Source organism: Anopheles arabiensis, chromosome 2 (genome assembly GCF_016920715.1).
Source record: "Anopheles arabiensis isolate DONGOLA chromosome 2, AaraD3, whole genome shotgun sequence".
Classification (NCBI taxonomy): domain Eukaryota; kingdom Metazoa; phylum Arthropoda; class Insecta; order Diptera; family Culicidae; genus Anopheles; species Anopheles arabiensis.
The window spans coordinates 24580205-24605709 of NC_053517.1; the positions used below are offsets into that span (position 1 = coordinate 24580205).

At 49.1% G+C, this 25505-nt stretch overlaps 2 protein-coding genes across 6 annotated transcripts in view; one reads left to right on the forward strand and one right to left on the reverse strand.

Annotated features, from left to right (window-relative positions):
• Positions 1 to 25167, reverse strand: part of LOC120897700 — a 28954-nt gene extending 3787 nt beyond the window's left edge. The window contains exons 1-5 of one of the 5 annotated variants that reach the window (XM_040302740.1): positions 24733 to 25167; positions 7420 to 8808; positions 6953 to 7176; positions 6695 to 6853; positions 6485 to 6614 (exon numbers count right to left, since the gene is read on the reverse strand). In XM_040302740.1, coding sequence (XP_040158674.1) covers positions 6485 to 6614; positions 6695 to 6853; positions 6953 to 7176; positions 7420 to 8593 — 1687 coding nt within the window. In that variant the 5' untranslated portion in view covers positions 8594 to 8808; positions 24733 to 25167. Of the gene's footprint in view, positions 1 to 6484; positions 6615 to 6694; positions 6854 to 6952; positions 7177 to 7419; positions 8809 to 9055; positions 9178 to 21246; positions 21421 to 24732 lie in introns of those variants that run through there. The other 4 variants (XM_040302745.1, XM_040302741.1, XM_040302743.1 and 1 more) reach the window with 4 other exon arrangements.
• The window catches only part of LOC120897699 (flocculation protein FLO11), a 44896-nt gene that overhangs the window by 4863 nt on the left and 14528 nt on the right, over positions 1 to 25505 (forward strand). The gene's annotated exons all lie outside the window — the stretch shown is intronic.

A 25505-nucleotide genomic window follows, 5' to 3' on the forward strand; every position in this document is an offset into this window, starting at 1 on the left:
ACAAATAACTGCATCTTCTCTCGCTCCCACTGCGCCCAAAAGCCAAGGCTGTGATGCTGTGGGCCTGTCCATGGCAAAGAAATAGACGCATTGCTTCATAGACTGCGCCCGCCCACGGTAGTAAGCCACAGTATGCTAATGGGCATTGCCATGTTGCGTGAAGCTAGACAGCTACAGCTCCCGCCAACCCGAGCACCGAATTGGTTAGTTTTCGTTATTTCGATGATAGAAGCCAGTTTTTGTTGGACGGAAAACAAACACACGAATGAAAAAACAAAAAAGCAATCGCAATGAATTAAAGCCACAAGATAAACACACGTGCGTGCGGTTTAATAAACAAAAGAAAGCATGAAGCAAAACAAAGAAAAAATAAGGGGAATAAGAGCACCAGGAATAAAAAGTCGCTGGGAAAGCAATGTATGAAAACGGTTGTGCTGCTTCTCCTTCTCTCAGGCAAGCAAGTCCAGAATGTGCAGCGTTCAGTCTGTGTTTATGCTTTCTGTCGCGCGTGCACATGGCGCATGATGATGATGATGGTGATGATGAAAGCATGTTTTGCGCGTGTGTTGGTTTGTGCCGCGGGCCTGGCAAACTATAGTTGCACGTTGTGTTGCTCCTGCTGCTCGGTAGTGGTGGTAGTATAGTTGGGGGTTTTCTATAAAACAGCTGGTTTTGTTTACGATCATTATAATGCGAACCGAGAGCGAGAGAGAACGAGAGAGAGAAAGCATCCAGAAGGCGTGAGAGCATTAGAATTGGGAAGAGAATAAAGCACAAACACAAGGGCGCAGGAGGCAGAAAAGGGAAAGAAAGAGGAAAACAAAACTGGAGCAACTGGCGAAGCGAAGCAACGCTGCTTGTTGTCCATAAGAAAGGTGCGTAGTAGTAGAATGTTCTAGCATATTGCACAGGGGGGCAGTTGGAAGGGTGTGAATGGCAACAAACAGTAAAGCTGGCTGGCTACGTAAATTTATGTTTATGCTTACGCGTTTGTTTTTAAATATTATGAACCCTCGTGCATTCTGATTTTGTTCGGTAGTGTCCGTTCCATGGTAAATTTAATTATCAAAATAGAAAAAAGTGCCCTCCATGCGTTTTTTGTGTCGGTTTAATGGAATCATATCTAAAGGTGCATCTACCGATACAGATAAACACGTACCGCAAACCCCTCAAAGTTAAAAAGCAACCCTCTTAATGCAATTAAGTAATTAAAGCTAGTTTGATGTTGCCTTTTCTCCTGCAGTGTGTAGCCTAAAAGCATTCGCTCATTCCTATCTACGCTTTGTTTATGTTTCAGTTTCAAATGCAATACTTTTTGGGTGCGTTATTCTGGCTGTGATCAATCTACACCACCCGGGTGCTGGTAGAAAGTGTGTAATCTTTTTTAATTGTTTAGGGACTGTTTGTTTTGTTTACGCGGGAGTGCATCGACTGATGTATGGTAGCTACTGCCGGTTCTTACTTTTCTGGGAAGCCAAAGCAATCAAAGAAATTGCTTCCTCACCGTTGACTGTTGTAACTATTCCGAAAAAATAGAGTTGATTGGAAAAGGGCAAACGATTGCACTATTTATTTATATACATATTGTTGGGTATTAAATTTTCTTAGCTCAAATAGCTACAAACAGCCCAAGAAGCATTGCAAAGAAATGCATTTCATGCACATTTGATCGAACAGCAACCCCGGATTGTGTGTGTGTGTGTGTTTGTGTATCTACTGTGGGATGGAAACGAAAGTGAGACAAAGGCACACACCTTTTCCCCGTTGTTTTCCTCTTACACTCCCCTCTATCTCTATCTCTCTGTGCTATGATACAATATGAATCTGAATGCATCTAAAATTTCACTTTCCATGCAACTCAATCGTCAAAACGAAAAGGCACATTTTGAAATGGAGAGAGAGAGGGAAAAAAGGATCGCCCTTCCTACGAGCGCACGTTTGTTGTTGCGGGTTGGCGGGGTTGCGATAGCGCTTGAGCAGCGCGCGGCGGAACCCGCAGTCGGAGGCTCCATTTGATAACCCACCGAATGGGGCGCCGCTGCCCTGGAAACGGTTGACTGCGCACAATCATCCATAAAGCGCCGCAAAAGTCGACCAAAAACCGCAGACGAACGGACAATGGGGAGAAGGAGAAAAGTGATGGGCATAATTTGCAATTAGTTCATAGCAAAGCTCGCAGCTCGGAGTTTGAAGCATTTGAGGTGCAACGAATGGGAGAGTTCGATGGCTGCATTTGGCGCGCTTGGTTTACTTTTACCTAACCGTCAGCAGGTATGTTTCGTTTTTTTTTCTATGCTGCTTCGAACCAACAACGCTCTCCCCTTTCCCCATCGCCCATCGCCCACTTTTAATATGACCGCGTGTAGGGTTCACCTGCGCAGATGTGGGTTTTGTTTTGGTTCCGTTCCAACCGTGCGGCCCCCGACCATCTGACGTCATCGTCGCTCTCATCGTGTTTTTGCGCTCTCTGCGCGCGAGTTAGAAGTGCGTGAGAGCAGCAACAAACGGGGCGAGAGCGAGACGAACGGTCTGGGCCGGGCCCTTGGGAGAGGGAGAGAGTGCGAGCGAGAGCGCGCGCGCGCGAATGGAAAAGATCATCGGGGTGTTGTGTTGTGTTGTGAATCCGGTATTGGTTGTCAAAAACGGAAAGCAGCAGCAGTAGCAGCAGGCAGCAGCAAACAAGCGCACACGAAAACGGGCGATTTTTTATTTCGGTAGTTTGTCTCATACCGTTGCTAGCTCTCGAGTGGGCTAGAAGTTAGAAGTTTGCTCTGTAGATTCCATCTTCAAACGTGATTTCAAGTGTGTGTGAACAATTAATAACAACTACCGATTTGTAAAGAAGACATTTGACGTTTGGTCGCTCCTCCCCCCCCTAGGGCAAGGGAGCAGTGAAGAGTATTTGCAGATTCCTTTGTTGTTGGCCTTTTTTTACCCTCTCTCTCCTGCTGTTGACCAACGGGGTAAGTACCGTGTTCGTCTTGGGCACATTTTCTTTCCGTCCATTCCAACAAATCCGTTCTTGCCTAACAGTTTGCTATGGTTACTGTGTTGTGAGTCATTTTGTGAGTCCCTTCGTCATGTTTTTGTTGTCTGCCTTCGAGCTGCTTAGCAACCACTACCTATCCGTAGCCCCCAACTAGTATTGAAACGTGAGTGTGAAAAGGCAGCGGAATGGTGGGCACGAATTTGGTGAGCTCCATCATATGATTCGAGTGAGCATTTTATACGGTGAAAGTGCAAAGAAAATATGTGCTCTCATGTGTATGTGTTTGTGTGTTAGTGTACCGTGCGCGGGAGGAGAAGCAATGGTGGCACCATCAGCTTCTAGCGTGCGATTTTGCGCAATTTGTGTACTGCTCGCGAGGTATCCTTTTGAAAGAGCACGGTGAAAAGAGAGAGAGAAAGAGAGAGGGGCAATGAGCGCACTAAAGAGCGAAAGAAGCGTGTTTTGACGTATGGAGTGATGAGGTGGTGGTGGTGGCGCCTTTTGTTTTGATTTGCGATGCGATGGAAAATATGATAGAGGGTACATAAGCTTCGTGTGTTAATTATTTTGGTGGAATTTGTGTGACGAGCGCAAGAGCGCAAACGTGTGCAGGCCTCTCGATCGATCGATTGATTGAGCGAGAAGTAGGAGAAAGAGACAGGGAGAGAGAGAGCAAGCTCTCCGCTTTGCACACCAGCTCTTGATTGCGCAGATGGTGGAAAAAAACACGCAAGAGATCTGCTTTACGCGATCTCACAAACAAACAAACCCTCAGGGATACCCAGGGCGCATGGGGTGTGTACGTAGTAGTGCCAACCCGCGAAACGAACACGTGTAAAACCTGTTGGCTGAATCGTGCAAACGCGTCATATGGTTCAAGGTTGCCGGACCGTTTAGGACGCCGCCGACTGTGTGCGCGCCGGATGATGCTGTGGTGCGGTGTCGTTGTCGGTTCCGCGCGTGTGTGTGTGCGTGTGTGATCCGTCTCCTTCTCAGATAGGGCAGGGCACGTCTGCAGACGCGGGGACGTAAGCAAAACCGGCTGTCTACTTACCCTGCTGCCCCTGCTCGAAGGGGGGAGCGCGTTTCTGTTGCTTGGGATAATGCTTATTCCTGGAGCGCAGTTCTGCCGTCGTACCGCGCCAACTTTACGTACCACTGTCCTCTAACGGATCCCTGCGTAGGGTGCGCGGGCCCTTTGCAGTTTCAACCAAGGCGTGTATGAATGAACGATCTCGTACGCTGGATTTGCGTTACAATTGGTGAAGGTCAGACAGTTAGTAGCGATTATGTTTCGTTTTCTTTTCGATGTTTTTATCGATACCGACGCTTGACACCTGAGATGAGATGGGGGGGACGTTACAGTCGTTGTCGCTGTATGTTGACTCCAAGGCACCAATTTTTCACAGTGTGCATCAGTGTTTGCCTCCATCTCATCTGTTTTTATTTTTAATTTGACATTTGTTTTACTCCGGTAGAAATCGTGAAATATGATATTTTGATGAAATTTGTAGTTTTATGAAAAAAAAAAAATAAATAAAATCAATGTTTTAGGTCATGGTATTTTTACACCTTAAACAACATGCAAAACAAGCAGGCTCCTACGAAATTTTTAAAAATGATGATTTTAAAATCAGCGTAATAAGAAGTTTGTTTTTGATTTCTGTTCATTAAATTATAAATTATTTGTCTTAAATTCACAAATTTGGTATCGAACAGCTTCAGCAAAGCGATTGAGGTACAGTGTTTGATTGAAATCATGCTTTGGAGACAAAAAATGAGACACGTCTCACGGTATCATACATTGATACCAGAAGAGTTTAAAAATTGGTGACTTGGAGGCAAAATTTCAGCGGCAACGACTGTTTTGCAAAGGAGCAATCAGCCGTGAAACGAAACGGTAAAGATATGAAATGAAAGGAAAACAGACAAGGCGAAGTATCAACACAACACGGACATGAACATGAAAGCAAAATGATTCCTTACCCAGGTCCGAATGAACCCCCACCCCACCCACTTTTGAGCAGGTTGTTTAAAATGATCTGTTGAACATGAGTTTCAGTTTTGTTTTTAATTTCATCCATTATTTACAACAAGTATTTATATATATTCGCTTAATAATGTTAACACGTAATGTAGGAGTTATCTTATAGCTAAAGACGACACGTTTTTTCCCGGTTACAATTACGGCTGCACTCTCGCCGTCCTAGCCATTTAGTTCATTTCGGTGGTAATGTGAGATATTTGTTCGAGGAAAACAGTATGCACAAATGTGGCTGGGAATGATAGGGATTAGATCGAGGGAAATGGAGGAAAATAGGACTCAAATAGGATTCTTTTCTGCATTTCGAAGCTGTTGGTTTCCACCCAGAGTGTGTGGATGTGCGTATAAATATAGGTTTTTCATTTTCAGAATATCGAACGACAAAAGCGCGCGAATAACAACTGGCTTCAGGTGCAACACGCGTCTCACACGTCGCACATTTTCCGCGCGTTTGAAAAGGATGCTTGCGCTTTAGCGTCCTTTTTTTAGTTGGAGAGGTTAACTTAACAAATATATGATTTGTACTTGGAACGTGTATGGGAAGGATGACAGCAGTATCCTCGTAATTCTCGTCTCGTAAACAAAACGAACGCTCGTTGCAATCGAAAACATAGCAGCGTATGCGATGTTTTATGTGGCCCCGTCTCTCTCTCTCCATGCGCCGTACAGCGAGCATGCAATGTTGCGTGCAACGGCGCTCGTCTTGCGTTCAACTGGCGATGATTGTTTTGTTTGTTTGCTTCAAACCAGCCCTCACAGTGGTTAGTGCCCATGGTAGAGAACGGTTTTGTGTCGTTTAATGTTTGCTCTTCTATTTTTTTTTAAACGAAATATGATTAATGTGGCTGCATTTTGTGTAATTAGTGGTAAGGGAATGAAACATTCCATAACAATAGCCACATTAATTTTCTTTTAAACTATTGTCTATGTTCAAAACACCACAATAAGAACTCAGTTTTTTTTAATTTAAAAATAAGAGCCTAGAGTTGATATTTCACGTTAATAGATTTTCAAGAGCTTGTTTAATCAACATGGGGAATGTTTTACCCAATTTTGTTGTCCCCAATATTTTTAATCCAACACTCGTCCGATCGTATGTATTTCGTAAGAAGAAAAAAAGCTGGCTTATAACGGCAACAATCACATTCAATGGATGAACAACCGACACCCCACGAGATGATCCACAATAAGCAGGACACACACATTTCTGTACGATGATGGTATAAGTATCGAAAAAAGGGGCACATGTAACATGAATGAAGAAGCCGTCCTTGGATTTGTTGTTGTTGTGGTGGTGGGAATGATGAGAAGCTTAACAGAGGGCGACAGACTAATGCAAGGGCTGAATGGAGTTGCGGACGGACAGACACAGATAGGTTAACCGTCCATCCCCCTGCTCTCGAGTAGGACGAAGTAGCTATGGGTTGGTGGGAAGGTATGGGTTTAGTCACCGTTGGGCGTTTCCAGCGTGGCCTGGTCGAGGTGGCCGTGCAGCTTGAAGTACAGACTGTTCACATCCTCACCGACGCTGACCGGGATCGATTGTGTGCCGTGCAGATCGTGCTGGGAGAGCAGGGTCGTCTACCGAAAGAAGGATTGATGGTTACGTTAAGCGTTTGCACACGGAGACAATCAGGGTGAGACGATGCGCTCGCTCTTACCAGCACCGGATGGCCGCCAAAGTACCGGTCGATCTCGAAGTGTATCACACGGCCGCCCGTTTTGTGTGCCAGCTCGTGCAGTGCCGTCTGGTTCGTCGTCGGTTGGTCCAGCTGCTGCTTGGTGTCCGGGATCTCCTCGCCGAACCAGATCACGTACAGCTGCCGTGTTGCGCAAGCAAAGGGAGAGATTAACACTTTAAGTACACATACACGCACTCTCTGTACGGCCATTGGATAAACTGAACGCAGGCCCCTTACCCGAATCCGCTTCTTGAGCAGGGTGAGTGCAGTCATGCGCGAAAGCTGCGCGTCGGTAGTCGCCCTGCTGGTCGCCAAGAAGATAGCACTATCGTACGGTATCTCCTGCGAGGTGCGCAGAATGCTGTAGTACTCGCTGCCGCCCCGGTCAAAGCTGGGCTGCAGCAGGTTCACCGCCTCCATCAGTGACTTGGTGTTGCGGAAGGTTACCGATTTGGATATGCCTGTGCCGAAGAAGGAACAAAAAAGCACACATAAACGGGACTGCAGTTCACACATACCTCAGTTTACGCACTCTGGCGTGCTTGCAACGTTCAACAACGTCCCCACAAAGCAAAAAAAAAACCATGACGTCATGAGTAATGGGGCAATGTTTAGCTTTTGGATCACGCCGCTGAAGGCGCACCGGTACGTGCCGAAGCAGCGCGTACGTGATGACACAGCGTGGTGTGAAAACCGATACTTACCGCTGGCATTGTAGCGCATCAGGATTGCATCGAGCGGGGTCTTCGGCACCAGCGACGCCTCCAACACCTTCTTGGTGAAGGCGAGCGAATCGTTCGACGTATCGACGAGGAAGGCGATCGGCATCCGCAGGTTCTTGTCCGCGATCAGCTGTGCCAGCAGCTCCGGCTTGGACAGTTTGCTCTCGTCAAAGCCACCGCCGGTCGGGTGTGTGGGCGGAACCGGTTTCGTGGGTCGCAACGGATGCAGACCGCCCGCGGGATGATCAACAACAACGCTACCGTCCAGGTCCGGGCTCGAACTGCTGCCCAGCGCTCCCGGCACCGGTGGCACTGGCATCGTCGTTGTAGTGGCCAGCTGCAGTACGTCATCCTCCTGCGTGTCCTCCACGTTGTTTTCCAGCCCGACGGGCGACGTGAAGTGATGCTCGGCACTGTCGTTAACGCCACTGTTGGTGTCGCCGGACCCGCCGTACAGATGGTTGGTCGTTTCGGGCGGTAAATTCTGATGCAGATGGTGCTCCAGTGCTCTGCTGCTTAGCGTGGGCTCCTCGCGCGAATGATGATGCACCGGCGCCGTCCGGTGTAGATGGTGATCCTCCGATGACTCACCCACTTGCTCATCCCGCGGCTGATCCTCCTGCTGATCGCTCACGAATGCCTGCGGCACACTGGCCCGTGCCTCGTGGTCGTCGACGGTTGCCAGCGGTGACGCTTCCGCACTGTCGTTACGCTCGCTGGAACCGTAATCGGGCAGCAGGGAGCTACCGGTAGTCAGGTACTGCTCGTCCGCTCCACTCAGCTCGGAGCTGTTAAAGCTATCGGGGTAGATGGCACGGGGATCCTCCTCGCCGCTACCACCGTACTGGTGGTCGGCGCTGTTGTGATGTTGGTAGTAGACGCTGTCCAGCAGACCACCCGGTGGCAGTACATCGGAGGAGGATACAACGGCGGTGTCGGCGCCAAGCGTTGCCGACTCGTGCACTCCGCCACCGGTGCTGCCATCGTACGGCAGTAGCGAGCTGGTGACACCGCCACCCGCCACTGGGCTACCGTAGGGACTAGAATAACTGTCACTTTCCTCCCGGCCTGGATCATTGTCCTGCAGCTCCAGGGCGGTAGTTTGGCGGGAGAGGAACACTAACGCTAGCACTAACACTAGTATCGGAGGATACATGCTGGCGGGGTTTTGTTTTTGTTTCGGAAAACGCACAAATCACACGATAATATCTGAACGATCTCGAGCCAGCCCTCACTACTGTGTCACTGTGTAGAATCTCGTATTCCCAACAATCGTTCGCTCTTCGGTCTGGCGCACTGTTGTCGACGCACTTGGGTTACACATTAAAAAGGGGAATGAATTGCACGAATCGTTGAGACATAGTTGACGAACTGTGGATAAAACGAGAGCAAGAAGATGCCAGAGTTAGTGCGATGTAAATGGTGTTTTTCCTTGAGTTTCTTTCCATGAGAAGATCAATCCATTGATCTCCCAGTTGGTTCCAGTCGCTACACAACACCGCCACAGTCCAAATATTGTCCTTCCTAGGCCTGTTTACTACGGCTACAGCCAAACATCAATAACAAGGTCCTGTGTATCTGTGTGAAACTAATGCCCTTTTGCGCTGTGCCGACCAACCTTTACTGCGGGAACTTAATCGGCTTGGCCCAACAACACTCCCTTTGCGGTAGAGGAGATCCGTCACTTTGCGACACCTTTGCCTTTCTTTTGAATAGCGTCACACACACACACACACACGCACCACCCGTAAGCCACCGTGTTTCGGAGTCGACTGAAAATTAGTGGTACACCTTGAACGTGGTCGCGCGCGCGGGCTCTCTCACGTTCCCAGCTGGTGGTGCTGCTGACCACGCGTATCTTAATCTTTGCCGCGCGCTGCTGGTAACTGTGTGTGGCACAGGGTTTGGGTTTGCGTGGCACAGGGCGGCGGGGAGGTGAAGAAATAGACCGACAACACACCGACCGGCTTGCTGGTATGGTGGTGTTGCTGCCGTCTGCTGCTGGGTTGGCTATTTTCGTATGCCACCATATTCGCGGGTCGTGGTCACCGTGGTTACCGGCTGTTAATGATATGTTTTCGATGTGAGTTGCCACACAAACACAAACACACTGGGCGCTAGGCTATCTTTGCGTGTTAGGGCAATGATCAAACCGTTTCTCGCTGCGCCGTTCCGTTTTTACGTATCGCGCGGTGACCGGTTTTTTTTTTGGATTCGTACAAAAATAAGATGATAATTTATCAACCACGACACACCGGGTTGCCGTCTGCATCTCTCGCTTCTCGCCGTGATAAGCGGGAAACGCAACATCACCTGCGTTGTGCGCAAGCTCTGCTGTTGATGGTTTCGATATCGGGTTTGCGTTTGTTCTGCAGTTTCAAAATCACACTACACTTCAAAATCATCAACACTAAATATTTAATAGTGAAAAAAAAACAATATTTTTATTGCGAACTGTAACATACAGGGAAGAAACTGATCAGAGAAAGGTTGCACAAACTTCCCATCGCTTCCCGCGGCACCAAAGCTGTTCTGCTCGCTTGCTGGCTTTATTGTTGATGTAATCGGAGATCACTATTTTTACGACCTACTCGCCTAGATGCCATCATCATCCAGGTGATGTGAAGCAATCGTTCCGGACTTCCTTAAAATTGGATGCCCCTTCACTGTGTGTGTTCATGTGTGTTTAGGATCGGGCACAGACAGTGGCTGGGAAGTCGAGCGCGCGCCGTACATTCGCTGGGAAACTCGGCTGTGGCGCAACAGCGCGCAAAAAAAAGATCATGTAAAGTAGAATAGAGCCGATCATAATTCATCTGCACATGTGCACACACACACCCGCGCCCCGATCAACGCGTCGAACGCGCCACCGCAAACGAAAGGGAAAGCTTAGTGTTTGGGGGGATACCGTGCCGCACAACATAATAAGAGCGGCATAAGATCGTCTAGATATAATACCGACGGTTGAATCGCACAGCCCACAAACCCTACCCATCAACTCCAACATGTATCGACACAATACTGCACCTCCGATGCAACTTGGGGTTGCACCCCAGCTTGACTTCCGGATTGCGATTGCGATCTCACTTTCGCGCGCTCACAAACGGCGGCGGTGTCTTGGCCCGTTCTTTTGATTGTTACATTATAGTGCATCATCTTCGCTCATGAGCATGATGACGCTCCCCACCGTGTGCACACTTTGCTGTATGTTTACAAACAACTTTCCTGCCCCCCCGGTGGAGCGTTGTGAAGTAAGCGCAAGCAATACATCGCCCGTTGGTACTCCCACGCGCCGCTTTTGAGCTGCTCTGAAGCCATTTGCCGCCCCGCATCAGTTCGTTGCGGCTGTACGATCTTTGAGTTCGGTCGGTGTACTGCTGCACCGCTTATTCTTCGACACCTGTACAAAGGTTGAGTGGTTTGCGCGCCCCTAAAGTGGGGTCCCGGGGACCACCCGTGTCGTGCAAAATATAGATAAAAAAGGATGCCCAAAGAATGGTACGGGGATGGCTAGGGAGGAGGAATTGTTGCAAAATAGTGTTGTATGGGTGGTACGGTTTGCTTGATTTGTGACGTGTTTAGAATAATATTTTAGAACCTCGCAAGAGAACGCTCGTAGACAATTGTGCACTCCTGGGGGGAGAGAGAGAGGTCAAATGCTTTTTCAAAAGCTATTTTCCGCCAAAACCGGGTATGCAAAGCGGCGGGTCTTGGCGGGATTCCAGTACCGAGAGACACGGTCCGAAGGGGAGGCGTTAGAACTGTTGCCATTCTTCGTCACATTTGACAGTGTTTATGAATGCAATGCACCTTACACGGTCACCGTTTATGGGGCCCTCGGTGCATTCCTATTGTCAGATACAATTGCAAGGGGGGGGGGGGTTGGGTAGAAGAGGCTGGTGGGCGGCTGGTATAAGTACAGCGGATCTGTGGAGCGGCCGCTGTGTGTTGATTTGTTGGGCTATGAAAATTGTGGTGACACCTATATGCAGCTTAGCGTTTGCTGTCCGCCCTCCGCCACATTCCAGATGCTATTTATTCTCTCTATCCCCCCCCCTCTCTCTCCGCTGGGGCTGCACTAACGGTGTTTGGCTGCAGCGGCGTGAAATATGAAGCACCGAAGGGGCGCCCGGCGAGTGTTTCGGCGCGTTTCTTCATTTGCGTTGGAAATTATGCGTTTTCCTTGTATGGGATGGGGGGGCAAGAATGGGTTGGCGCTTGGTGGTCCTCACAGTGTGTGTGTGTGTGTGTGTGTGTGTGCGTGTGTTACCACTGTGGCTGCTCTCATTTAAATAAGAAGGCGCAAGAATGCTGCATCCTGCATAATGGAATGGTGTCGCCGGCCATTTTATTGTGCATTGTGACTTTTCTGCATTGTTTGCAAACGGGAGGTGTCTTAAGGTACCACTTTTGAGCACTGTGGGGGAGGGAAAGGGAAGCAGAAGCAGCCGATGGCCTGAAGAGTTTATGAGCTACGACTGGTGGTGTCCAAGTTGTCGGAGCGCAGTTCATAAAAAGTGACTACTTGGGGGAATACAAGACCTGGCAGGTGATGTAGGAGGTTAAAGGTATATCAATTCAAACCACCACGGCGGCCAACAGGAGGCCAACCAGCGTGTACAGAGGATTAAAAAAAAAGAAGATTAAAAAACATACAAAGCCAACAATCAGTAATCAACGCACGACAACACACTGTGTGACGCCCCGGGATGACATAATGCGCAATCCTTCAGTGGCTGCGTGTTATCGTAACTTTCTTTTTCTCACCTATTATTCCATCATCATCGTCATCAACAACATGATCATTGGGACCGGATCGGAGGGGGCCCTTTGCTGGACGACCTATATCCGTGGGCAGCAACAGAGCCACCCAGAGACCTGCGGCTTCTGTGCTACGATCGCACGCGCTTAGTGACCGCCCGTCGGTGAAAGGTGTCGTGACCTTCACGTTCACGAGCACGAAGGAGACACAATCATTGCACAGATAAAGCAGTCCAGTGTGATTGTGTGTGGATCTGGGTTAGCACCGTCTCAATGGCGGGCGTCACCTGATCGAGCCCGGGACCGTCTGGGTTGGGGAATTGAATAATTGGACAACTTTCGCCCGGATTGTGTTTGCAATTGTCAGTGTGCGGTCTCACCGTTCCCTGCAATTGCAGTTGTGGTATAGCGGTGTGATTAAACCCATTTCAAGAGACACATATGTGAGTGTGTGCTTTTATTTTACAAAATTGTAGGAAAGATGGTTAAAAAAAACAACAACAACAAAACTCGCTATAAATCCGCCCGTTCGACATGCTGTCGGTTGGTTCGTGCGTGTCAACTAAGCTTTGATTTGTTGTTCACGCAAGCGTTGTTGCAATCCCCCCCGCTTCAAAGAGGGTGAGAATGCTGCAAAATGGAGGGCGTAACAGTTTTGTTTTTCGTTCCGATAAAATATGATTCATTTTTAACCTCCTTTTTTTTTGCTACGCGTGAGAACGTAGCATACTTGTGCTGCAACTATTGACACTCTACCGCGCTAACTCGCCACGCTCGATCGGTACTATTTTTAGTTTATTTTAACAACCGCTTGCCAGTACTGCCGCGTTGCTGACCAATCCCATCTTATTTTTTGCTTCCCTCAACATTGTACTAAAGGTGTGCAAAGCAAGAAAAAACAAGCGACACTGGCCGCACCTTTTAACCACCAAACGGCCACAAAGCCAAGCCAGCCATTGGAGACTGGTGTGTGTGTGTGTGTGCCCCTGCGGTTGTCACATAATTTCTTGCCGGCTTGGCTACTAGATGCCTCGCGACCACACAGCACCAAACCGTGACCGGCCGCGGCTTGTCCGGTTACACTAAATTCTTCCGCCGCCGAATGCTCTCCGACGCCTTCGACCCGTACCCGGTGCTGCAAATAAATAAGTTTGCCTTTGTGTGCATGTCGTGCCATTTTGTCACATTTTTTCGAACGGTATCGAGTCTTCCGAGTTTGACAGGTGTCTTTGCGGTGCTCCGAGAGAGAGCGAGCGAGTGAGACAAAGGGAACACGTTCTGGAGGACAGTAGACCACAAGAAGCAAAGTGTTGACCATCAGAATGTGGCTTCCATCTGTAGCTGTTGGTAGAACGATTGACGTTAAATTCCCATAAAAACGAACCAACTGCCCCCCGTGGTGGTGGTGTTATGGCCCTGAGGGGTAAGGGAATGCCCCGAATGGTGCCACCGGGTAAGGAATGGAGTTCTTCCGGGACTGGAGCGCAGCAGTGCGGACGACCATTGGAACGGAAGCGAACCGGTGTGACATAACTCACTGTTTTCTTTCGTTCACCTTCCGCGATGGTGAGCCATTTATTGTATATTGTTACGTATACTAATGTGTGATTCCCGTAGTTTGCATTAAGGTGCAAAACAAACAAATAAAAAAAAAGCGGATGAAGTCACCTACAGGATGTGTTCGTGTTTCGTTCGTCGTCGGAAAAGCAGGGTTTTTTTGTTTGATCCAAATGCAATCCATCCTAGCGCTGAGTTTAGGATGGCATTGGCATAAACGTTGCACAAGTAGTACCACCGAAAGGCTCTAATAAAATAAAAAATCACTCTCCAACTCCCCGCGCCACTGTTGATCGCGAACAATTTGGCAGTACCCCAGCAACGATCACAACCTGCAGCGCCGCGGCTGTTTTGGTTTTGGTTCGGGCGGGGTTCGCAAGGGTGTGTACACGGTCCCGGCATGTGCCCGGCTGTGACTTTTTGTTTGTTTGTTTGTTTGTTCGTTTTTCTTCAGCAGAAACAAGTTTTCCGCAATCACACCCCTCGCCCCCCCCGCGGGAGCCGGGATGACGAATGCTGCACCTGAAACCATCTCACACTGTCGCGTGAATGTGCTCCCCGTAGTCCGCTGCCGCGGGTGGGTTGGTGGACACAACGGCAGCAGCAACGTCGCCGGACAATAATGATACGAAAAAGTCCCTCCGAAAACCGGTCCCTCGCGGTAAGGTGCGTTGCGACCGGGCCAAACGGGTACGGGGGAACTCTGGTGTGGAATGGCAACCCTCTCGTGTCGTGTCTTGCCGTGTTGTGCTTTCGGTGGGTTGGATTAACAGGTGAAGTAATGGATTGGTAGGGGTGCTAGAGAAGGGAGGATGAGGAGGGTAGTGGTGTTGCGGTGCAAAACGATCAAACGCTGGTTGATTCTGCCCCACGGGGGCCCAGCCTTTGCCAGGGATAAATTCTAACGAAGATCGATTTTTTGACATCATCTCATGTTTTGGAAGGCGAATCTTCTGGAAGTGGCTAGCGATCGAGGTGGGACACGGTTTTGGGTAGGCAGTTTTTGGTGAGTTCAAGTTTGCTGAGTTCAGTTTTGCGTGAAGCAAAACAAAACAGCGAAATGTAATGAAATTATTATTCTTTATTCGATCAAATTCTTCTACTCTATGGTCCTCTGTGTGTAGTATTTCTTTACAATACTTTGAAATGTCTAATGCTGCTGGTCGTCGGGCCACCTCAATCGTTATTTGGTACACCCATATTAGTAGAGAGCTGGACAGGATGATGTTTAAAGCACTGGGGCCTGCATGATGACCCCTTTCCAATACGCAGCACAGCTGATGTGTGTGTGTGTTTATGTGTTTGTGGATGTTAGCAGAGGGACTCATTCGATGCCCATCATCATCGCCATCATCTGTTCGCTCCGAGCAAGCGAGGAGCGCATTTGACGAGGTCAGTAGGTTTGCCGAGACACGCACACCACGTGTAGGGGCATATACCGAACATACCTTGTACTGCTGTTCCCGTATTTCTTAGATTTTGACGATGGACGCAAAAAAGCACCAACCGGTAAAGAGGTGATTCCAACCGAACGTGCGATGGCAAAAGATCGATGCGAAAACTCTCATCCACTGACTGGCGGCAACTCTGGCCGACGAGGAACATTTCTGAAACGGCCCTACTAAAACACAGGCACACACGCGTCGCCAAACACACCACTAAATAAGGGATGCGATTATTATGTTGCGCTGCGCGCGTATGTATGTCTGTGTTTTGTGCGGGTTGGCGGCTGTGTTTTCTTTTAGTCGCGATTGCTTAATCCAAATGCGGCTCAAAAAATGGCCCCAACGGTACTACTGCTCTCCTCAAATGTTCAGCGCGTCTGTTTCCCACCCAGTGGCAGCCCCGTGTGTGTGTGTGTGGTTTTGTCTAGGAATGGTGGTGGAAGATCATGTTTAAGGGATAAGGCAAGCGCGGTTTACGGCTAGACGTGAGTATCGCGGGAACAGTGTTGACCTCTCTTGCTCTTGATGGCAAGCATCTTCCACCGCAGTTGGGGGCAGTTCGTCGCCGGCCAACGATAACCTTTGGAATTCAACCAACCTTTCCTCAAACCAACACCGCGAACCATCACCACCAGCTGGTGTTTGGGGAGAGGGGCTGGCTGGCTTAGCGCTCTACACCTTTGCCGAAAGGTGACTTGTGAGGTGAACTTTGTGGCCCGCAAATAGAGAGACACGGCGCAGCATTTCTGTGCTCTGCCCCAAAGCGACGAACCCGCGGCACAGTCTCTTAAGCCGTTTCTATGGGGGGGCAAACACGGGCAGGCAAGGGTGTAAAGCCGGGGGCCACACCAAATTCCTTAAAACAAGAGGAGTGATCTACACACAAAAAAAAAACAACAAAATTCTCTCACGAATCTCAGCATCCCTCCCCGCCCCAAAACACTCTACCGGGGGCTGATGAGTAGTGTAATGGTGGTTTGCGGTTTTTGGCTTGGCATGTTTTCAATGTTTATGCGGTTGAACACGATGGTAAATGATGTTGTGGCTGGTGTGCTGATGGTCAAACGCACACGGTCGTCTTCCCACCTCCCCACCAGGTGACACACACACACGGCCGGCCGCTGGCCCCAGTCGGTTGGTCGCTTTTCTCCCAACGGCGCTCCCCACGTGCGCACTCCTCGCGGCTGAACGGGCGGTTCGCATCGCGATGAGGCTTCTTCGAGCGTGCGCGGCGTACCGCGAGAGCATGTAATTGATCTTTGCGCTTGGCGTGGTGGATGATGCGAAGCAAACAAAACAGCAGCAGCAGCAGCAGCAGCAAGCGGTGAATGAAAAAATGCAGTGCGATAATAATGATCCACGGTGTGTGTGTAGACGGTTACGTAAGGACAAGTGTGTTTTTGTTGTCGATATTGTTGTTGTTGTTGTTGTTGTTGTTGTTGTTGTTGTTGTGATTGTTGCTATTGGTCTCAGCAATGCCCCCTTTGGTGGGAAATGGGTGAAGAGGTGTTGAAAAGAATGTACACACACACGCGCAACCAGCGACACAAAGTATGTGCACGCAGCAGCTCTCGATCCAGCGACTACTTCCACGGCTCGCTGCGATGGCGTAGAAAGGGTGGACCGGGAAAGGAGAAGGGAAGTGGCCAGCCGAGCCCCGCACGCACAACAATAGGTGGGAATGGGAAAGAGCAGTGCGCAGATCTTGAGGACTGGTCCGGCTGGGCTGGCCGCTGCTTGTTGGTTGCCGCTGGTCGTGTCCTTGAGCGGTGGAATATTAATTTCAAATGCACTTTTCGCTGACCCGACGCTGACACCCCCCCGGGGGCGCTGATGACTGAAGGGGAGAGTGCTTTTCTTCTTGGGTTTGGTAGGCTGAGCTTGGAAAAGGCTTAAAAGTGTAGCATCATAAATAGCATCGGCCCAAAGTTGGAATGCGGTCAGCACTAGACATATTTTGGGGAATTTTGAGGGTTTTTGCTCCGTTTTTTGGGGATTTTAAGATCTCTTGTTCATACTTCTGTGCTAAAGGATTCTTGGATAGCTTTTAGTTGGTTATATTTAAAATCCAGTTCACTTTCAACCTCTCCCATCTTTGCAAGTTGTCCCGCTTGGGCGCGTTTGAAGACATCCAAAACTGTGACAGAAGTTCGTCTGGTGCTCTGGTCACCATTATTACTTCAGTTTTTTGTCGGTTTGTTTGGATGTGGCATGTGTTGATCTACTACTGGCCGTCCGATGATGCATTCGGTATAGTTTTTGTGCGCGTTTTCGTTACTCGCACCCGCCCGACCAGTTTGGAAATAGTAATAAAAACGCGCGCACAAGACGGTCAGTGCTTCGGGCGTGTTCGAACGTTTCCGGCTCTCGATACCGATCGGTGTTGACCTTAATTATGAACACAATTCACACGCACAACACCACACGCGAGACCCGTCTGGTCTCTGGCGGGGCCGATGCTGGGGCAAAGGCGAGCGTATTAAGGCCTCGTTCAAACTAGGTAAACCGCTTCTCAACTTCAGCTCCAGCGGCAGTCCAAAATTCAAAGTCAAAGTTCGAACCGCATGCGGTGCGTTACGTCATGCTCCTAACAACGATGGGGAGAGTTAATTTATCATTATCACTCCGGTTGCACTCCGATCCAAACGCTGTTGCTGCTTTGTATGCGACAGTGGGTCTGGAATGATTGTGTTTTAAGTTGGCCAGTTTCATAAAATTCCGTAAAACAGGACGATGAACCGAAGGGAAAAAGGGCTTCACTATGGCCATGCGTTCACCGGACACGTGGATGCGTCATCGTCCAAAACCTTCAGATTCAAGTGTATGTTTTTTTTTCTTTTTTAAACCAAAATTACCCTTCACCATTCCCGAACCGGTTGGTGATCATCGACCGATCTCTCTTCCATCGTTAAGAAGAAAAAAATGCAAACAGCAGCCACAACACATTGCAAACGTGTGCTGGAATAGGATCGCACGATCGAAAGGACCCTCCCACGGCAGGAAAGACAGGGATGATAAGGAAGAAAGTATCCCAAAAAAAATAAAAAAATAACGTCAACCCACGACGGAGAGCCGCTGTTAAGGAAGGAGCAGCCAGAAAGGGAAGCCACACGATAATTGACATTCCTGCATGCCCATACACGCGTACGGTGGGTCCCATCCGCACGCTCACGCTCCCACCGTCACAGGCACTTGTGTACCCGACACTCATTGTCCCAAAATTGCCCCCCCCCCCCCCAACCGAAGGCTTTTACATTTCCCACACCACCTCCTGGAGCAGCTACACTACTGGCAGCCCGTTAAGGAACCAATATTTTGTTTTCTTTTGCTGCTTTTTTTTGCGAGCAGAAGCTGCCATCGTTACGACGGGACGGAATGTACCGTAACCGGACTGCAACTGCTGGGCACTGCCGGGGTCGGCGGTTGTTTCCACGTTGTTGTCGGGTTCGTGGCCGGCACCCTTCGAGCTGCTCGTTGCCCAAAAACGGTTCTTTTCAGTACGGTGTGTACTCCGTTGCTGCTGCCTCCCTTCGACCAAGGAGTGTGTCTGACGCGGACATTTCGTACACGTTTTGCGTTGTGTTTGTGCTTTTAGTCTGTTTGTTTGTTTTGGAAACGGTTCCGGAACAACATCATCGAAGGGTGGTCGAGGGCACAGGGCTTTTCCTCCCGGTCGGGTCACTCATTTATCGTCCAGATGGTGCTGCTCGAAGGGTTCATAAGCTTCGGTCACATGCGAATTGTTGGTGAAATTCTCGATCATGCGATGGCCAATGCAAAAAACCTCATGATGAGGGGGAAAAATTCGGTTTTACACGTTTGTGTTGCGCCTCTTGTTTTCTTTCCCTGTCGGAAATGAAGAGCGTATCGGTGGCGCGAGCTCTTTTGGAGCTTTAAACGTCCGCTAAGAAGAGGAACCGGCCATGTATGCTTGTGCGTGTGCGACAGTCGCAGTGTTAAATTTGCGACCCATCTTTCTCCCTGTCTCCGGAAAGGCGAAGCAACCAAAAGAAACCGGTCGCATCTCCGGTTGATGATCAACAGTGTGATGTGGTCGAGGTACTGGTTTGTTTTTTTTTTGTTTTTAAGGAGAAGCTGCAGAAGAAGGATTTTTGATCAGCAGCAGCACCGGCAGCAGCCATCCCGACTCGATGCTTTTGCTTCAAGGGGGACTTCCCCATTGGTGTGATGTTCGTGTGCGTGTGTGTGTTTGAGTTTGGCGAAAGCAAGACCCGCTGATCAAAAGCGCGAGATTAACCGGCCAGGAGGGAGACTGGATGCTGGCGGTTAAATGAAGGAAGTGTCGAAATTTTGGGGACACGAACATCGTGCCCCGAAAGGGAAGCCGGACGCGCTCTGCAGAAGAAATCGCACAAACGTAACCTTTTTGGAAGGAAATGGGCAACAAACCGTCCGGAGCGCAGGAAGCAACATCGTCGGGGGGAGGGCGAAAATCTTCCTTCAAAAATACGCACCGATGATAACACACCAGCTACACGCGCGCTTGGCCAATGTGTGTGAATGGGTTGCCCAAGCGACCCAAGCGCCTCGGACCCAAGGAGTGTGCCCTCGCGAGCGGCCTCGAGCGGTGGACACTGCGCTGGCGTAACGCGCATTTGAACGCGCGTGCGTGCACTATTGTATCGCGATCGGATCGAGATCGATATCGGGGTTGGGATTGCGCGAACATGTCGAACCTGTTGTACAGGGAACTGGTCGGCTAATCAGGGCCTGCCCGCCGCTCCCTTCCCAGCAGTCCGACCGGTGGGGGTCACTTTCGCGTCAGCTGCAACACCCACACACGCGCTCGGCTGAGGTATCTATCGCAGGTGTGTATCTCTCAAAAGCTCCACAAGAGACACGTTGGTGACGGTGTTGTGTCCTGTGCACTGTGCACCACTCTGGGACCGGCCCGAGCAGGCAATGAGGGCTGGGTAGTGTAGTGCCGCCCGAGTCGGTGCTGCCTAGCACGCGCGGAGATCGATTGCATTCCGCGGTTGTCGTCGTGCGGTTGCAAGCGGGATCTGTGTGATCGTGTTGCGTATATGTGTTTGTGTGTGTGTGTGTGTGTGTGTGTGTGCATGACCAAAATGCACCTCACCGGGTGGGTGGGTAACATTAGCCTTGCTCTGTGGGCCGTCTGCTCTAATCAAGGTTCGGCTGCTAGTATCTTCGAGGAGTCGACGCATTACACTTAGACGCACTGGCGCGCACTGGCCTTACCGGTGGGGGCGCACTCTGCAGCGCCACATCTAGCTACTGAAACCACACATTTGTTGTATGAAATGGTAGGATCAGCTCCTTCGAGGGAAGGAGCGAGCGAGAGTTATTGCTAGCATCAAACAGTAGAACCACCCTCTGCCACACGATCGAACGACTTCGCGCACCAAAATTACGCGCCAAACAAACGCACAATAAATTGGAAAAGCATTTAAAATTGGCTGCACTGCTTTAGATTCACCAAACGATCTCACAACAAGCACACGCACACACACACGATCACTCCCTGTAAATGGATTCCAATATTCGTCTCTATTTTCAAGACGTTAGCACACTATTTGAACTTGGCGAGCGAAGAAAAGCCATTAACTAACATTTACGCTTACACCGGCGGCACACGGCAAGTGCTGTTATTTGATGATATTCATTTTTCTGCTGCACACAAATTTAACCCGAGTGTGCGAAAGCTCGTGCCATGCCTTTCTTTTTCGCTCTTAAATAAAAACACACATATACACACACACGTGGAGGAAAACGCAGTAAACGCACGAACAAACTAAAAACAATCCTCCCAAAACGACGACAATTTCAGAAACACACCGCGAGCTTTTACACGTTTGTGTGTCACTGTGGAGGGCTTTTAAGTTGATTTGAAAACTGGCAACGGAGTTGGGCGCGCTCGCTCGCTCGCTCCCTCCATAGCTAGCTGGTGCCATTTAAAGCCGAAACCAAAATCACACCAGACTTACAGGTGTTATTTTGTTTGTTTCCTTTTTTATGTGGTTTTGTTTGAAAATACGATCTAATTTGCAATTGAGACACACACATGCACACACTACCGTGACTGTCCTCTCACACGGGCAACCCACCAGGAGGGGACGGACACCCCCCGTTGTACTGTACACTTACTTAGGCGGAACACGCGTAGCGAAACACCTCCGATCCGGCCGGGCGCTAAAATGAAACTGAAAGCGAACGATATTAAGCAGGAATTTCGTTCTGTGTTGTTTGTTCGCGCGTTTGCGTTTCCCCTCGAGCGCTCGCGGACCCACGGACCCCTTCTCCTCTTTGGTGGAAGGGAGGGAAGAGGAGAGGGGAGGGCCAACTTGCGTCTCATTCTCGCTCGCAAAACGCTCTATCGCTGGGTGCGCCCTTTCCCATACCACACCTGCACCATCACCACCATTGCGTACGAGCGCGCGTGTGTGTGTGTGGTGAGTGGAGCCTTTTGGGGGTTGCGTTTGGTGGCTTCGGTTGGGTCGCGTTCGGTTTCGCGGGCCTTCGGTTCATCCGCGGTTCATGCGATCCGACGAGTTCATCCACGAAGCGGCGAGTGCAAACAAAACTATAAAAAGAAAGCCGTTTTGCATGTTCCGCGTGCATATTTATGTGTGTGTGTATATTTTTTTAAAGGAATATTTAATCCTTGGTAAATGTTTCTCCGAGCACAGAAGGGGAATGGGGAATAAAATGGGCGGATGAGTGTTTTTTTATTCCCCTTTCTTCTTGCCTTTGCGGGCACTGGAGCACTTTCACGGGTTTTGAATATTTTCAACCGTGCTGAGTTAAAAATGCAAATTCTATTTGTAACAGCAGTGCGAGCTTAACCGTCTCACAGGAGGAAACCCTACGTGCTTACTCTCCCACGTGGGTAATTAATTGCTGCCCTCTGCAATTACACTTTTTCATCGTTAAATGAAGCTGTTTACACCCAAATAGGCTCACCCAGCCTCGACAGCGCTCTCGGAAGGTGTTGCCAAAAATGGTGTGCACAGCGTGTGTGTGTGTTTGTTTGTGTGCTGTTGAATGTAGATAGCGCGCGTTACATAATTCCCTCCTATTCATTACTTCCTTTACAAGCAACGTATTACTAGCTTCCCCTTTTATTTTAGCACATTCGCCGGCACGTCCGGCAGCACTCTCTCTGCACGACATTTTGATTGCCACGAGGCTAAATACAATAGTGAGCAAAAAAAAAAAGAAGGTAAAACGCAACGCGCGCACACAATTCCAAAACGTATCCGGTGGCGCTCGCTGCCGCTCCGCCGAAACAGGTCTTTTAAATGCTATGGAACATCTGGCCACCCCCCGCTCCCATCGTGCCAGCATGACTTTCGGCTAGCTAATTAAGCGAATCTGCCCTTTTAGAACCACCGGGGGCACCGTGCTTGATTATCCTCGTTAGTGTCCCTCGTCTGGCCACATACGGATGGCGCTCTAGATTTCCTCACCCTCTCCCATCGGCCCAACGTACCTGAGTGACGATTAAAAAACCGGTTCGCGATGCTGTACGTAGCGCCTAGCGCGCGCATGATCGATTCACGGCGGCAGCGATCGCGTTCGGCTCAAGCTCATCGGAATAACTTTTCCGAATTATGGTAATGGTGCGCTCTGCCCATCTTTGGTTATTGAGAGGGGTCAATTATGTTCAGCGCATGACTGACTGAAGTCCGAGAGAGGGGAAGTAGAATGAAAGAAACGGAGATAGAGAGAGAGAAAAAAAAATCCGATCGGCAAGTGAGGTGCGAGATGGAAAAAGTTTTAATTACCAATTTACCGCAGAAACCCCCCACTCACACACTCGACTTGTTAGAGTTCTATTTCGCTTTGCTCGCTAGAATCTCACTTGCGTATAATGTTTTGCAATGCTTTGTTATTGTTTTGTTCATGGTTGCGAATCAAATCTCCCTGCCCCAGCAAACCGCTACAGATCACCACCACCCGAACCAGTGAAGGTTAGTCGGTCGGTAGCGTCTTTGAGAGGCTTGATTTTGCATGATGCCACCCTAGAGGGTCTAAGAGGGCAACCTTCCATTAGTGTACGTGATAGATGATACCGTATCGTTAATTGATTTGAATAGCACGTGTAATTAACCGGTGGAGCAGTGGCGCAAATCGTTATGATTTATTGGCAGGTGAGCATCGTACTGCAAAACGGTTTTATTAATCCGGTTGAATCTGGACTGTGTTGCAGGCAGCTCTCGCGAAGGCGTTTATTTGATCACAATCGTCTCCCTTTGTAGGCTTTTGGTCGTATCAATATACTTGTTTTTCGTTCCTTCTCAATTTTTTTACTATACGCGTCCGTCCTACCTCAACATTGGTGGAAAAACGGACGGCACTGGCTGATGATTGGTCCATCCGGATATGGTGAACATGTGGCACCACGTGCAAACTTGTCCAAACACAATAGCTAGCCTAAAGTGCAGGGGAAGACTGTGAATGGTGGCGGGTGGAGAGGCAAAAGGAAGCGCAAAATACAATGGTGAGCTGATAATGGTGCGATTAGTGCGACCGACGCAGTCATGATTGGTTAATGAGGCCTTGATCGTCAAAAGAGTGATGACATGGGTTTGATTGTGTCGGGATGGACAGATCGGGGCGGAAAAAGCTGTCCCGTAAGTGATGGAACGTTGTACACACATCAACATCACACAGACACACATGCGTACACTGAGTAATTGAAAGATGGAAATGTCATCCGACAATTGTGGCATGGTAAGAAAATCGAACTAAACACTCAAACAAACGGAACGTTTGAACACTTTAAGTGTGCGTACCTAAGAGATACCGATGAAAAACTTGTGAAAACGAAGGAAACATTGTTTCGATAAAAATCTGCGACGCTTTATTCTTTAAACGCTACCTCTGGTAAGTTCTGGCCCTACAGCCCCCCGGGAACGGACTGGTCGCACTTGTATGTAAATTGAATGGCAACTTTTGCCGCTCGATCGCACCAGCGGCGAGCGAGCGGCTAATTGCTTTGCACAGTCGTCCATCTAACCGTCTCAAACCTTCGCGTAGTGCCCCGTGTTTGCGCCGCGTTGTGCGCGATCGCTGTTTGCGCGGTGAGTGGGTTTTGTTTAAGTAGAACGTGCGCATCATCAAGCAGCTTCGATGCCGTTTAACAAATGGCCCGCTGTCGTCCGAGTTCAAGATGATGGTAGTGATGATTTGTTTAATCGACCGTTTTGAAGAAGATGAGTGCTGTTTTGCTCGAGCTCTCTCACACTCTCTCTCTCTTTCTTCGTCTCTTGGCTCTCGCTCTGCTGCGGGGCGACTATGACGACGACAATTGCAATCGCTTTGCTTTCAGTTTCTATGCACCACGATGGAGACGCACGGTAGTGCTTTGTTGTGTGGCAGCAGCAGGTTTTTTTCACGTTTGAACCACCAGCATTGCCGTGGCCGGTTCCGTTTCTAACGCCTATTACGTAAGGGTGATTTGTGAAAGGTTCTACCCTTTCCCGTGGACTTTAATACCACCCCGGAAGGTGGAACAGAATCCTATACGTAAAAGAACGCTACTTACACAGGGGTTCCCGTTTAAGGTTTGAACAAGCGCAACAGTTGACGAGGTTCGTCGCTTGTTTTTGGTGAAATAAGTCTTTCGATTTGCGTAGCTGTCGCGATGACTGCAGTTATACGGAACTATTCAAGTTCTGTGCAAACGTAACAAAACGGCTCATTTCACTTGTTTTGGTACATTAATTTAATCACATACGCAAAATAGATCGTCACAAATGGTTTATTGCAGCACTTAACATTACAAAAAAATATTTTTCAAATATGCACAACAACACTTCACTTGAGTGTGTAATGGGTAATGGATGTAAAACTTTCTCGATTGATGTGAGTGTGTGTAATTTTTTTTTATTCACAAATTCACCCGCGTACCTTCCCGAGTGTGTCCGGTCGACAGAACGATCGATCATAAACTGGCTGGTACGACGGTGTGATGATCGGTACTGAGCTCTGTTCCAATTCCCATATTGTGTTGTGATGACTGCGACACGGTCATCAGGATGGATTCGTGATCTGTTTTCAAAAGCGTGAGACAGAGACAGATAGAGAAAGAAAGAATGAGAGATAGAGATAAAAAGAGAGAGAGGGGCGGAAGGATGACAAAAAAAGTAAGAGCGGGAGAACACAAAATACACCACAAAATGAAGAACAACCCTTTTTTCTCCTTAGCCTTAACCACACCGAACCGATCCAGGGATTGGTCGCGAACGGTTTGACGGTGTGTACAACTACCCTAGAAACCGCTATTGGGCCGATATTCAATGTACATACCGCGCACAA